General features: G+C 45.2%; 1 protein-coding gene across 1 annotated transcript in view; it reads left to right on the top strand.

The window, feature by feature from the left end:
• The window catches only part of insra (insulin receptor a), a 47,679-nt gene that overhangs the window by 13,110 nt on the left and 19,179 nt on the right, over positions 1-15,390 (top strand). The window contains exon 3 of the mRNA XM_080011158.1: positions 12,681-13,017. Coding sequence (XP_079867284.1) covers positions 12,681-13,017 — 337 coding nt within the window. The remainder of the gene's footprint in view (positions 1-12,680; positions 13,018-15,390) is intronic.

Here is a 15,390-nt window from a genome sequence, read left to right on the forward strand (position 1 = left end):
TGAGCTTCATTATCAGGCCCGTCAAGGAGATTAGACGCCCTGCTGAGAGACACAGTTGCAAGCGGGTAAGGACCTTGTCTACTCTTGTCCTCTGCAGAAGCTCCTGCTTGTGTTTAGTTAATAAAACATGTTACATATTTAATTAGCACAAACGCTGTGTTTGTATACGCGCTGATGGTGGGCGGCTGATGTTCGAGGACGGGCAGAGGCTGCGCCCTAATCTCTGATTGGCCAGCCTTCTACATTCTCGCAGTTTGTTATGTCTGTGCCCCTGTGGGCCTGTCATGTGGAGACTATGGTTGGCTTGATGCAGGCTGTTACAGTTGGAGAATTTCTCCAAACAGCAACCCGAGTCAGGTCAGGTGAGGGACTTGTGGCGGACCTCGCTCTATATGGAGGGTCCAAATTTACTCTCGGCTGATGTCATGCATCTGTTTCCACTAATCACTAGACATGCTCTGTGAATGGTTGGGAGCAATTGCGCGTATGCACAATTCTGTTTGTGTATGTGTGTCTAAGTACATCGCCCTGTGCACACGTAACCATGACTGCAAGGGGTGGGTGTGTGTGTGTGTGGGTGTGTGTGTGTGTGTGTGTGTGTGGTGTGTGTGTGTGTGTGTGTGTTGACCGACTATTGTTTAGTCTGTGCTGCTAGGAAACTGGAGAGTAACACGGTGGTGAACTCATGAGCCGCTTTTTTTACAGAGATCCCGCAATACTGCCGTAAAGAAGACCCGTCAATACCACGGCCAATTGCCAAACAGCTTAATGCCGCGTGTGATTTATCATAGCATGCCGGCTTTCCGGACTCAAGAGGCGTGATTGTGGGTTGTGACGGTTAACACCACAGCACCGGCCTTACGTGTGACGTATAACATACTTGTCAGGCAGCGGACATCAATGATCTGGAGTGATCAAAAGCTGATCACCTGGTTTCCACTGGCAATAGAAGCCCTTCTTTTATTTTTAATAATTCATATTTAATGATATGATTTATTATTATTATTATTAGGGGTGTCACGGCTTGAAAATCGATCGAAAAACACAAGCAGGTTCGTGATTCTCCCTGTATTTCTGTGGTTAATATTGTCCGACGTGGGCACCATATTGGGGCGGTCAAGCTCCGGTGTTAAACAAATGCAGTGTGCGCTGGCACCACTCATGACTTTTTGCTCCCTTGCGTCGTGCAACACGGCAAAGAGTTAAAATACTTTAACTTAAACTCAATTTGACTTGACTTTAACCTTCAAATAACATGACTTACGATTTACCGTCACGGCGGCAGGTCGCACACATAACAAGGTCATCAAAACGTCACACCCCTGTCCCGGCATGCCGGTTGTCCCTTTCACACAGATGTCGTTTTCGGCCCTCTTTCGGCTCTGTGACTGCCTCGTCACCGGATCGACAACGCCCGCCCCTCCGATTCCGTGTTTGTAGTTTTGCTCAGAATGGCGAGGGTGAATAACGGGGCCACAGCCCCGCCTTGAACGCGCTGTGTCAAAGGAGCAGCGGACATCAGTCCCAACCCCCACAGCCCTGAGCGGAAGGCAACCTGGGTCACTGGCCATGCTGCGTACATGTGTTTCACCTCAACATTGACCCCAGACGGTATTCCCTGTGCTGTGGCCCCCGCAGCAGCTCGCTCACACAGCCAGCGCTGGCGCCAAGTCCATCTTCCACGTGGAACAATACTTGTCACCGGAGTTCGTGGAAGGTTCTCGCAGATTGTTTCCTGCCTTTGTTGGACCGCTTCTTCTTGAGAGGTTATGAATGGCCACGCGGGCCTGCAGCGCTGCTTCGGTCGTGATGACTGTTTTACAAGACCGAAATATCATCACGTGACCCCCGGAGGTCACCGGGGCATTAAACAGGACAAACTGAGCCTCCAGTAAAAAGCGTCTGGGGAGGGGGGGGAGGTTGTTGTTACTGAACTATATTATTTTGGAAGGGAAGCGACCTGTGGCGTCATAAAACATTTGCAGGACCGGCGGTGTCGTCAATCTCCGCTGCGTGGACGTGAACGGCGACGCCCGTGCGGATTGAAAGCGCCGTCCGATTCGGGGGTGCTCTCACCTTGTAAAGGCAGTGAGGACCCTGCACTCTGATGTCTCGCTGACATGTCGAGCATCAGCGAGAGCCAATCTCGACGGCCCTGCGAGGCCCGTGTGTTAGTTACCCCCGGTGTTGCCTCCTAAAACACGACACGTGTTTGAAAGCCAAGCCCCGTCCTGTCCTCCTGCCAGCGTATGAATCATTCTCTCTTTCTATTTCTGTTTCTGTAGCCACCCCCCCCCCCCATTCTTTTTTTCTTTTTATATCCTTTAAAACTGAGCCTTTGACCTCGACCAGAAAGTTGCGTCAAATGAAGAGTTGTTCTCACTTGTACTCTATTCACTTGTTTGGCCGAATAAAATAATTAAAGCAGAAGCCACTTGGCTGTCTGTAACCAGAAACCGATATGTGTCGGGGGGGGGGGGGTCAGACACTCTGGACGCATCCGAGTAATGACTGAGTAACTGCGGTCCTATTGTCTGCTCGCGACTTTGCGTGATGTGCGACCTGAGGAGATGCACTTACTCTGGATCTTGAACTTTCGCTTGATTGACGGCTAAAACCTATCGCAATCACGCATGCTGCAGTCATGTCAGACAAGATTAGAAGGATGCATACAAGTCCTAAAAACCTCCACCCGTTGTCCCCGGGCCTGGCAAATCTTCATAGTACAGTACGCTGAGGGCTACTAGGACAAATCCATAATGCAGCGCGCACCCCCCCCCCCCCCCACACACACACACACACACACACACACACACACACACACACACACACACACACACAATTGAGTTGAATTAACTGCTGGAGCACTCAGTCTGGTAGCACTGCAGGCTGTAAGCTCGTACAGTTTAACTGCCAGAGCCTTTCCCCTGGAATCCCAGACATTTTAGGCATTTGTTAAAGCTGGGCAGACAGGCAGTTCTTCAGCGCCACGCACACACGGCACAGGCGCTCCATTTACAACAGCTTATCACTGCTTAGATTGGCCTCTCGGGAAAGACGCATTTTAACTCCTCTTAAGCGCCCTTTTAAAAAACCCTTTAAACCCCTCCTTGTCCTTTTGTTATGTTATTTTGTTTGTTGTTTTTTTGGGGTTTTTTTTGTCCAACATCTTTTATTTTTATCTATTTTTATTCATTTATTTGCATTTTCTGGAGTTCATTGGGGGCAGTGTATGCCTGAACGCAGTGCCACGTTTAAATAGTTTAAATAGTTTAAATAGAATGTTTTAAAAGAAGACTTTCTGCTCATTTGAGTGCAGCATGGTCGTAGGCTTTTGTCTATAATACTTCTAGATTACGTCATAGGGGTGCATTGAGTAAAAAAACATCAATTCACTTTGACACAACGCCAAGCATTGAGTCCTTTAATTTAATAAAAAATCTAAAGAAGAATGATTATGTTATGAGGCTCATTGAAACTCAGACAAGGCAATCTAAAAGAGTGCTAAACCTTGAAGCTGAATGAATGGTAGTTTATCATGTCTTGTACTTTTTTTTTGTGGCGTAGGGCAAATTTTTTTCAGTATAGCATCATTGCCCGACAATGAACTTAGATTGTATTTACATATTTTTTGCAGTTAATCTGTCATTTTATTACTTTTTTCACTTTAGAGCTTGGTGTATTGTTTCTTTAATGTGTAGTAAAAATGCAATGTTAAATGGTAAATAACTGCCCGAGCAATATGACAACACTCCTCTCTGCCATGGTGAGGGACAATATATTACATTTAAATATATGGTTGTGCATACAGTAAATTACACAGATGTTTTTTCTGTGATGGAAGCTGGGGTTGGGGCTGTGGACGTTTCTTAAGCCAAACATTATGAAGTCATGGCTGAGTTGTGCGTCACCTGCCTGTCAAGCAGGCAACATAGTTTCTCATCAATGAGTGGCGCGGTGTTTACCATCTCTATTCCAGTCACGGATAGACTGGATATCCTGCCATTGCACAGCAGCAGCAGAGCGACATAAAAACAAAAAAAAACAAAGCTTTTCCATGCTGTTTGTGTGTTTTTGTTCTATTAATGGAGGCTCAACAGCTAATGAAATTGTTTACAGTTCCTGTTGCCAGCCCAGTCTCAGCTGAGCACCCGACTGAGACAGGTTGAGTCAGATCGTCTGACAAGTACCAGGAATGGTAACCATGGGAAAATGTGCCAAATAAGCCGAGGTTATGGAGGCATTCCATTTTTGAAGTCATGTTCGTGTTAAATAAAAATGTTGATGTGCAACATGTTTAGTTGTTTCTTGTTCTGAAGCATAGCACTGATCTCTGTTGTTTCCTCTGAGTGAGTTCAATCATAATTGATAGATTATAGTGATGACACAGTACTCAAACTAAGAGCCTGTTTACACCTGGCATTAATATGCATCTTGGCGATCTGATCACAAGTGGACAGTTCTATGTACGTCTGTTCACATCCGGCATTAAAATGCGCCTCGAGTAACCATTTGTCATCAGATCTCCCCTTAACACGTACATCATTTCTGACCAAATGCGAAGACCTTGGCGTGCAGGCAAAATCAAAACAATACAGACTGGGTTTATTCCTTATTCCTTCATTGGAGAATCAATTTTGCCTGTTGTGGCTTCTTGTTGTGGTTTCGCACTTTAATATGACACAACGTTGGCGCGCGAATGAGTACGTACTGCCGATTACGCAGAGGACGTCATTTGAGTAGGCAATCCCTCTATGTGGCCCAGGACCCATTTACGTGCACACTGCTAAAATAATGTGGCCTTTAGCGGCCCAGACCACCTCCGAATGTGGTCGGAGCCATTGGATCTCGGTGATATCTGAAATTGTATATATCAATGCAGTCCCGCCAAAATATTGTGATACATAATATTATCGTCATTGTTGATGGTGGGCGGCCACCAAGCAAGTGTGAGTCACGAAATACATGCGTAGAATTTAAAAAAAGAAAAAAACAAAGGGGCGGGGGGTTTTACTTACTTTGGGATTCTCAGCACGAGAAATACGAGCGTGTGAACTGGTTGATATGCATGAGTCTCATTGCCAATGCATGAGACTTGGTAGCTCTGTAAAACAATGATTAAAAAAAAAATATATATATATATACTTTTTTTTATTATTATTTATTTTAATTTTAGTAATGCAAGTAATAACCTGGAGCCACAACTTAATCACCGGGCCACGTGCGCCACCATGTCCAAATCCTCCATCTGCTTCCTCGCTACAAGCACCAAACAGCGTCCACTGAATTAACGATAAATAGAAAAAACAACTTTCATATCAGTCCACGAGTTTTGTTTAAGCCATTTAAGTGCAATATTCCAGACTAAAAGCTCTTTCTTGCTCTATATGGTGAATGTAGCTCAACAGAACGAGTTGTGATTGCAACACTGCTCAGAGCCATGCGTCAATAGGTCTCCATTGACCTTTATGGCTTCGGATCAATCGGTCCTTTCCCTGTCCTAATCAATTCCTTCCCCCCAATCTGCAAGCCTGTAATACCGTAAATCAGAGCTGACACTTAATTCCCATCATCTCTTTTTTTTTTTTTTTTTTTGTTTGTTTTTTTTATCTACTCATCAAAGTGTGTGCTATATTGATAAAATTCTTGGGCAGTAATATAATACATAGTACATAACTGCGTGGTAACTCAGTTATCGAAACAACGTACTCTTACCTACCTTTACCGATCAAAATGCTGCTGAAGCATATTTACGCATATTTTCAAAAATGACAGATTTTGACCTACATTTTGGCCTCTACACAGCCCCATACACAACAAGCTGTGATGCACCGTGTGTTCTGACACCTTTCTATCATAGCAGCATGAACTTTTTCAGCAATTTCTGCTTCAGTAGCTCTTCTGTGGGATCGGACCAGACGGGCTGGACTTCACTCCCCACGTGCATCAATGAGCCCATGGGCGCCCATGACCCTGTTGCCGGTTCACCGGTTGTCCTTCCTTGGACCACTTTTGGTAGGTACTAACCACTGCAAACCGGGAACACCCCACAAGACCTGTCATTTTGGGGATTTCATGACCCAGTCGTCTAGACATCACAATTTGGCCCATGTCAATGTTGCTCAGATCCTTACGCTTGCCCATTTTTCCTGCTCCCAACACATCAACGTCAAAAACTGACCGTTCACTTGCTGCTTAATATATCCCACCTCTTGACAGGTGCCACTGGGAACTAGATGAGCAATGTTATTCACTTCACCGGCAGGGATTTTAATGTTGTGGCTGATCGGTGTACTACTGAATGTTGAACGACCTGTAATCCAAAAGTGGATTTTATTGAATACCGTTATGTAGAGGGTAAACTGTATTCATTGATGGATTTCATTGCCGTGCTGATTTTTCCAACCAAGATTGGGAGGAATGAATGAAAAATCTGTTTTTTGGTCTCTAATGTGAGACATAGTAGTCAGTTATCATGACATATTTATCTTAAGAGAGTTAGATTAGAGCCAGCTAGAGTTTAGATGTTTTGTTTTTGCAGACTTTTCAGCAATATCTTCCAGCCAAAAGTATCTTCCAAACATGAAATGCTATCTATGTAAGATAGCATCAGATAAGACATATTATATGGCTTAATTCTATTTTCTCATCAATAATTTAATTTCCCAAGCTAGTGTGAATTTCCTTTTTCTTTTCATCTTAATTCCAACTAGTACCATTAAATTGCACCTTCCGATTTGAGTCTAATGGGCTGATTCTATCATTTAACACAGTGGTTCTCAAACCTGTTGGATGAAGTACCACCTCTGATCATGCCAAAGCACTCAAGTACCACAACAAGCTATGATCTCACCGTGGTACCCTGCACATGGCCGTCTGGCTCTCACAATGGCTGGGTAGAGAAACTAATAATCCCAAATAATACAAATCTGATCATTTTGATCATTTAATATAATAATAATAATAATAATAATAATGTAATGATAATAATATCCTTATTTTCCTACTTGTATGGAAAATGAAAAACAAACATAACTAAGATAATTGGGCTTGAGGTTTTTCTTTCTCCACCAGACAGGGCACCGCAATTTTACCAGAGGGCGCGCACCTCCCAATTTTGCAACTCTGCGCCGTGCCCTTCAGGTAATTCAAGATGGACGCGTCCGGTTATGCAAAGAGTTTCGCATGTACAATCTGTACAGTCCATCCATGCGTGACCACAAAAATAACCAGATGGCCTTGAATTCATGGAAGAGCCGCCAGACTCCGGAGAGCTGTCGATATCGGCCCCTTCCCCTTCGACTCTGCGTATCTTTGGTGATGGAGGCTGATGGCCCATCAGTCTGAACAATAGGATGCGACATGTAAGGCTGCACCAGGGGATCTCTGATACTGGGGTGGCGGGAGACGCAGCGGTTCTCGTATTAGTTTTGTTTTTTAAATTTCCCAATGCTGATAGCAAATTTCCAGAGTCATCTGGCGTACCACAAAGGGGTATGCTATAGTTTGATAGCCATCTAACATATCCAACATGTCAGAACAGATCTAACATATCCAATCCAAAAACAAACAAAACAATCGACAGAATATTTAAGGAGGGCTTTAGTTTAATTCAAAGAGCAAGAATTATTATATGAAATTCTTATCGTTAATCTTTCATATGATTTGAGGTTAGTGGGCACAATAAAGATGCAAGATTCTTTGAATTCTCCATACACTTAGCATATTGATTCCAGAAATGTCTAGGACAAGGGACTGTTTTGTGTGCGCCATTTCTTGCCTGTAATGTGCACTCTGTCTGCCTTGTTGACACCCCACGTCGCTGGAGCTGGCTGCTGGAGCTAGCCGCTGGCTGGCTGCGCAAATCTGTTCCGTCACCTCCCATACCGAGTTGGCATCATTCTGACTGTGTGTATTCATCCCTTCTCACACAGGGGCCTCGAGCTGGGCTGGATTATTGTTGTTGTTTGCGTTGGGGAGGGGGGGGATTGAGGGTCTGATTGTGTGCCTGAGTCTGCCATTCAAGGAAAACTCCTCATGAGATGAAGAATCGGACATTACCGCAAAATTTATTCCCCAGCCGTCTTGTGATCCTGCCGCACTTTGCCGAGGCTGGAGATTGGAAGTGCATTTACCAGGGTGCCAGAGCGCCAGACGAGAATGGAAAGAGGCAGTTAACACCTTCTATTTTGTGGCAGACAGTTGGGTCTGTTAGGTGTGGATGCCTGTTGTCTTGTGATGTCAGTGCACCCACCAAAAAATCCAATATTTGCCTCCAAAAAAGCCAGTTTATGGAAGGCGATGAGCTGGTGACAACGTTCAAGCTGGTCATTGCTGACATTGAATAAACTTTACGGAATAGTTCTGTATGGAGTCTGTTCCTATATAGATGATTGTGGTCAACGGACGTATGATCTCAATTGGTTTGGTTTTGGCTCTGAGACCTTCGCTTCCCATCTTAACCGGGCTCTGGCTTGCCCTCCGGTGCAGCCGGCGGGCAAGGGAAGCGCTTGTGCCCGATGTCCCCGCACTGCACACCTTACTGTAGTGGCATTTTTAAGAGGAAAAAGAACACAATTCAAGAATATAAAGACCTGTCTCCGTAGAGACTGGACATGTTTCTGTTTTCTCGTCTTTGCATCCAAGCACCACAGTTCGGGTCAGGCACCTGTTTTGTTTTTTTATTGTTTTCCCACTTCCCGAAAACATAACTTTTTAAATATTTGTACAAAATAAATATTTATAAGATGGATTGGATTTGGCTCCACCCCTACTTTACGGCAATGTTACTGCTTCTATTCCAACGCACTTCCATTCACAGCCATACCGACATTTTCCCAGAAACGATACTAGGTCGAGGGTGGGGAGATTTAGGCAACGACTTTTACGGAACATTAACACCGGATCCCGTTCCTACATGACGCCAACACGGAACATTGCCGGTAGATCTATGGCTTTCAGTGCAAGTGGGAACGCCCAGATGGCAACAGAGAAGATTCACTTGCAAGAACATGTCCGAAAGAAGCCAAAATATTTGCTGCTTTCCGGGGTTATATGGTGGTTGCAAAAAAAATTATTCAGATCCCTTTGTTTCACTCCGGTGATCTCAGAATCTATTTCAACAAAGCTGTTCAGGCTGTTCGGAACTTTCTCACGCTGCTGTCAATGTGAAAACCCGTGAGATATGTTACCACTCATTTTGGACCGCGCATCACCGCCATTGTTCTCAGGTCAATAGTGTGTTTGGCGGCTCTGAGTGCTGGCAACTTGAGTCACTTCTCTGCTCAGCGTAGTGTGCACAATATCTGTCTGCGGATGTTGACTTTGACTTTGCTTCCCTTGTGTGAGTCAGGAGTTACTTGGTGACTGAATCTGACTGTCTGAATCTTGGCATTTATCGACATCGTCTGACTCTGAACCGCATTAGCCCCAGGTATTTCCTAAAATCTTCTATTTACCCTCTAAACAAGCGGCTTCTTAGACATCAGTCAAACAAGAGGCCACTTTGCGGCTCAGCACTTTATTCCATGGTTTCTATAAATGCTGACTTTGCAAGGAAGAGACATTTTCCCTCACACCCACTGACGTTTTTTGAGCTCAATTATTTGCTTGCTGAACCATTTCAAAGGTTTCATTTCAAAATGCCGTCTATCATTTACTCAGTTCGATCCGCTGTATTATTATTATTATTTATTTTTTTTGTTCATTCGTCGAGAGCGCACGTGTTGCAGTGCATAACTTGGGAACATATTTAGAGGAGGCCTCTTAGATTTTTCACGAGAGCCGCCTTCAGTTTGCGGTCGCTTTCAGACTGACTGTCTCCTGACGGCGAGGGACACCAAAACAAAGCCTGACGAACAGTAGAAACAATAGCTTTATATTTTGTTGTGATCGTCGTTGCTGTTTCTCGTCTTCTTTTCTACTGGACCTTTTTGTTTTAGTATTTATCTTGCTCAGAACGTGACGTTGATCCATTCATTATTCATTCTGCTTTTCTTAAGATCTGATTTCTGCTCAGGCTTTCAGCTACCTTATTTCTTTGCCGTTTGGTCCTGTGCTCTAATGAGCGCTGTTTACTTTTATAGCGTGGACTCCGAATAGACTAGAGACCACGGTGAGGAAGCGAATTGGGGATCCAAATAAAGAATAGAACGAGAGCGAAGAGAAGTATGTTGCATTCTCAATCTGCTCGGCCCCAGCCTGTGCTACTATGTGGCTCTCGTGGCGGTTTTCCGCATACCTTCCATGGCTGCTTCTGCTCCTGCCGCTGTCTGACTTGGCTTGGAGGCGTGGGGAGGGGGGCGGGGGCAAGGGGTTAAAACTGAGCACTGCTCTTCCTTGGAGATGGGAGAGGCCTTTTGAATGGCTAGCTTCAACGGCTAGCCAACACATTGGTTAAAGCTGAGGGAGGATCTGCTGCTGAGGCTGTGCTGCGGCATGGAGCCCTTCAGGGGGATCAGGAGTTAGTGAGATCAGCCAGCAGTGGTGTGTGTGTGTGTGTGTGTGTGTGTGTGTGTGTGTGTGTGTGTGTGTGTGTGTGTGTGTGTGTGTGTGTGTGTGTGTGTGTGTGTGTGTGTGTGTGTGTGTGTGTGTGTGTGTGTGTGTGTGTGTGTGTGCTCACATGCATGTTGCCTCGAGGTAAAGCGAGTGGGAGGGGTGGGTTTTGCAATAGACCAACGTAGAACAGATGGAATAAAACCAGAGGGGAAAAATGCAGTTGGAGTTTTAATTTCAGTTTCTCATTTCGAATCCAGCGTGGAGCCAGTTCTGCAGCATGCAGTACTCTTGATGTGGAAGAAAGTTGGTTATATCATTAGTTTTTCCCGGGATTGTAGCCCCCTTGTACCCACCCCCCCAGACCGCCATTCTCACATTACTTACCACACACACACACTGACGCACATACTTTTAGGTCAGGCGTTTGATAGGCTTACCTCTGTGAATGCAGGAGGACAGGGGTCCATGTTGTTTTGTTCCACTAAGGGCTGATCTCGTGTCACATGGCTGCTGTGACACTATTGAACTCTAGCAGAGTTGGACAATTGGAGTTGAGCGAAAACCATAGCTCGTTGACACAGATATTCTGTAAATGACTAAGGAGCAGGAATAGCAGGTGTTTCCATTCAAATGTACCATCTGGCTACAATGCCAATGTACTGTGCATCTCCATCGCTTTAGCTACGATCAACTAAATGCCCCCCACCAATTCTGCCTGCAGATAAGTGTTGTTTGTTCGGACCTGCAGGACACACATGCCTCTGCCCGTGTGTGAAAAATGGTGAGCACTGGCATAATGGATATATTTTTACCTAACGCTTTGACCTGTGACCTGTCCCTAACCTGAGCCCCTGGCTTCCCCTCCTGCTACTGGTCGATGCTAATCTGGGATAGAAGGCTAATCCCACTGGACAGGTCAGTCTGCTGTATTTACCGCTCAGCAGCCTTGGGCCAGGTGCACTAATGCCCCTGTTTGCACGCAAACAAAAACACAGACGTAAACAACGCTAGGCGCTCGAGATGCGCACACACAGACGTGGCGCAGGCCTGCCAATCCGAAGCGATGACTCTTTTGTAATAGACTGATTTATACAGGGGCACCTTTCTCTCAGGACACACACCCTTACTTACAGACGGCAAGTTGGAGTTTTCTCCCTTTCTCAATGAGAGCGTGCATACTCTACGAACAGTTGTTAAATATTTGTGTGTGTGTCTGAGCTCCCTGACACAGTTTGTTTTATCTGCTTGCTCCCAGGGAGCTTGCGTAGGTCACATTGCTAGAAAGAGGCCAGTGTAAAAGTTGTATTCCGTTACTTCAGAAGTACAGGGGTTTGTTTGACATGGCGATGGCCTGCAGGATAAAGGTCAAGCCCAGCAGCCCGTTCCATTCACTTGTATAACGCTGGTGAATCCTGTGACTCTGTTTACATTTCTAGTACAAGTGCATCGAAGCATTGGCTGCTTTTTAACAGGTTGCGGTCGTAAACGTATTATTGCTTTCTTAAAAAATGGGAATTGAAAATTGCAGTCGAGTATTTCTCTTTTGCTCAATCGTTCACGTGCATTCTGTCTGAATGTCTGCCTCCTGTCAGTCGGTGGTGAAACTCTGCTGACATAAGTTTGCTTTTTGGCCGGTGGCAGATGGTCCTCTGCCCTACTGGCTGGAAGCTACTGATGTGCATTGAGGGTCAGAAGGGGGATTTCAGTCCCTGTCGTGGTAGTCTGACAGTATGTGACATCAAAGACATCTGCATTTATGGCGCTAGTATGCTCAAAGCCATACAGAGCTCTTCAAGCAAAAGGACATGTTTGAAGGAGCAAACAAAAAAATATAAATCAATTTTGCTATCCTTTTTTTTTTTTTTTTTTGCGGTGTGTACAAGCCCCCAGAGTAAAGTATTCACCAATTTCACCAAGAGTTTACAGACACCCCCCTGTAATATCACATGGTTGTGTTGCAACACAGTCTTTCAGCTGTGTGTGATGGGGGGGGGGGGGGGGGCGCAGCAAAGCTAAACTTTCTGGTTTACCGTTCTCACTGTATCGTTGCAAATACATTTGGTATTAAGTATACTAAAAACTACATCTATTGTGTAATTAACTTCACTTTATTAGATGAATAATTAATGCTCTCTATACTGCCTAACCAGACCTCTCCCTCTGCCCCTCCTCTTCTGTTTCAGTGTGCCCTGTTCACTGCAAGCACCGGGCTTGTACCAGGGACAACCAGTGTTGCCACGAGCAGTGCCTCGGCGGCTGCCTGCAGCCAGACTCGGCTGGCCACTGCGTGGCGTGCCGCCACCTCCAGCACCAGGGCACTTGCATTGAGCGCTGCCCTGCCGATCACTACACCTTCAAGGGCTGGCGATGTGTCTCCTTCGCCTTCTGCCAGGGGCTCCACAATCGCTGCAAGCAGTACAAGGAGAAATACAGCGCCCAGGACTGCCACGAGTATGTCTTGCACAACGGGGCGTGCATCCCAGAGTGTCCCTCGGGCTACACCACCGTCAACTCCTCCATGTAAGTGGACATAGTGGGAGTTGATCTTTCATCAGCAAAATGATAGACAGTTATTATTCATGAAACAATCAAATAGCGAATTATCTAACTATCAGAAGGTGTTTACACAGAAAGACTAGACTAGTAGGATAAAAAGACAGCTGAACAATCTAAAAAAACAAAGTATACAGAATATGCTAAATGTGCTCTATGCATAAGATCAACTAAAAGGCTGTGGCAGTATGGTTGCTAGGTATTGACGGTGTGTATACATTTTGTTATGTACACGATAGCATGGACACAGGCAGGGATAGCAACAGATCCCTTAGCTCTAAATAATTCCAATATTATTAAAATATAATGTAGTTAGTTCACAAAATCTAAAATGTCATTGTTCAACTGCAGCACATCCTGGAACAGATTTAGAAGAAGGAGAAAACCCAATTTTAACAAAACTGATACATGAACACAAACAGGCAGTCACCCTGCCCATGTTCAGATGCGTAGGTAAAGGCCAACTCGTGTGGAGATAAACAAAATGTGCATAATTTTCCTGAAAGCCTTCTTAACGAGAACCCCCGCCATGTTGCACCACCGGGCTAAATTAAAAACCTTTTCATTTTATAAATGCGTTCCCACTTCAGCGTATTACTCTCCCAGTTAGCGGGCAGCAATCATCTGTCGCCGAGTTCACCTGTGTACATTAATCATATTAAGATGATATTTCGAATAAGGTCTTCATATTTGATCGTAGTGTGTAGATTCCTTGGTCAACGTCGATGTAAACACACCGTGGTACAACCGGTGAATCAGCTGTCTGCGGGTCAGATGCCCGTGGCGTAAATCTCCTGACCTTTTGGTGCACGTCCAAATTGGCCATCACAGAAGCAATACGATTAAGGTAAATGAAAACATGCCACAGCCAATCAAAAGATGACGTCATTTAGGTCCGTCCATCGGAAGATGCTCCATCTGGGCTGTGGAGCAGATAATACTAAAATGGCGTTCACATGACAGCTGCAGCATTCGATAAATGGCATTCTTCTGAATAAAATCGGAACTTTGTTGTGAATGTGAACACACGGTATGTAATTGTGCACTCCATGACACCAAAGACCCCAAAAACACCAAGGAGGATGTCCACTGTGATGTCAGCGGTTATTTCAGATCAGAAAATTAACTGAATTTTAATTGATAATCAAACAGGAGTTTCATACCTAGTTCTTCTCCCTGATACATGTAAGATCGATGCATGGTGTTATCTGCAGAGTTACAGTTTGAAAACTGACGGTGTGGGTGTGGATGTAGACCGCTAGGTCAGAGTGGCGTGGCAGAGTGAGAATGCCGGCACATCTTTGAGTCTGTCTGCTTTTGACTCATGATCCATCCTCGGCATTTTTTTGGTGTTTAGCTTCCTGCACATAATTGATGGTTGTATAGTCAGCGTCTGCATTGCAGCGTGCAAAACTGTCGTCAATTGCAATGTCTAGATGCCATTGCACCTCCCTCCTTGCTCAATACGTGATGTCTTTATGTTAAGACCTTCATGCCAGCTCGGTTTCTGTTTTGAGTTTGGCACTAGATGTCCGCGTAGTCTTTTGCAAAGTTTCAACTCAGTTTATTTGATATACTTGTATTGTTTTTTAAAACGTGTATAAGTAGAAATTAACAAATGATTTGTATTGTACTTTGATTGGGAGGGGTTTGTTTGTGTGTGTGTGCACGCATATGTCCCTTTGACTTTGAGTCTAGAATGTTTAGAACCCTACAAAGCTCACAGTGGTTTTGTACTCATTGTAATCATCCAACACTGACCTTTGTGCAGTTTGGCCTCGAGTCTTTTGGTGTGTGTGTGTGTGTGTGTGTGTGTGTGTGTGTGTGTGTGTGTGTGTGTGTGTGTGTGTGTGTGTGTGTGTGTGTGTGTGTGTGTGTGTGTGTGTGTGTGTGTGTGTGTGAGTGTGTGACAGACATACACAAAGTGAAGGAAGGAATCAGAGGAGAAATGGTAGCGAGTGCCTCCAGACAGTAGTAATCTTCCGTGATATGAGCTGGAATGTTCTCGGCCCATTCGAGCATTGACCTTTTCTTGCAGCCTGGCTGGACAGTAGTTGAGGTCCCTCAAAAAGACGAAAGCGGAGGGTGTCGTATGGTGCCTTGTGTGCCAGTCCCCCAGAGGCGTCGGCCCGCTCAGCTAGCTGGCTGCTAGGAGAGGTGGCTACATCTGGCAGCAGAGGAGGGACCTGGCAGTCTGTCACGGAAAAACGTGGCGGCAGGGCGGCTACATTGTGTGTCTCTCCACCGTGTGTGTGTGTGTGTGTGTGTGTGTGTGTGTGTGTGTGTGTGTGTGTGTGTGTGTGTGTGTGTGTGTGTGTGTGTGTGTGTGTGTGTGTGTGT

This window comes from Zeus faber, assembly GCF_960531495.2.
Source record: "Zeus faber genome assembly, chromosome: 12".
NCBI lineage: Eukaryota > Metazoa > Chordata > Actinopteri > Zeiformes > Zeidae > Zeus > Zeus faber.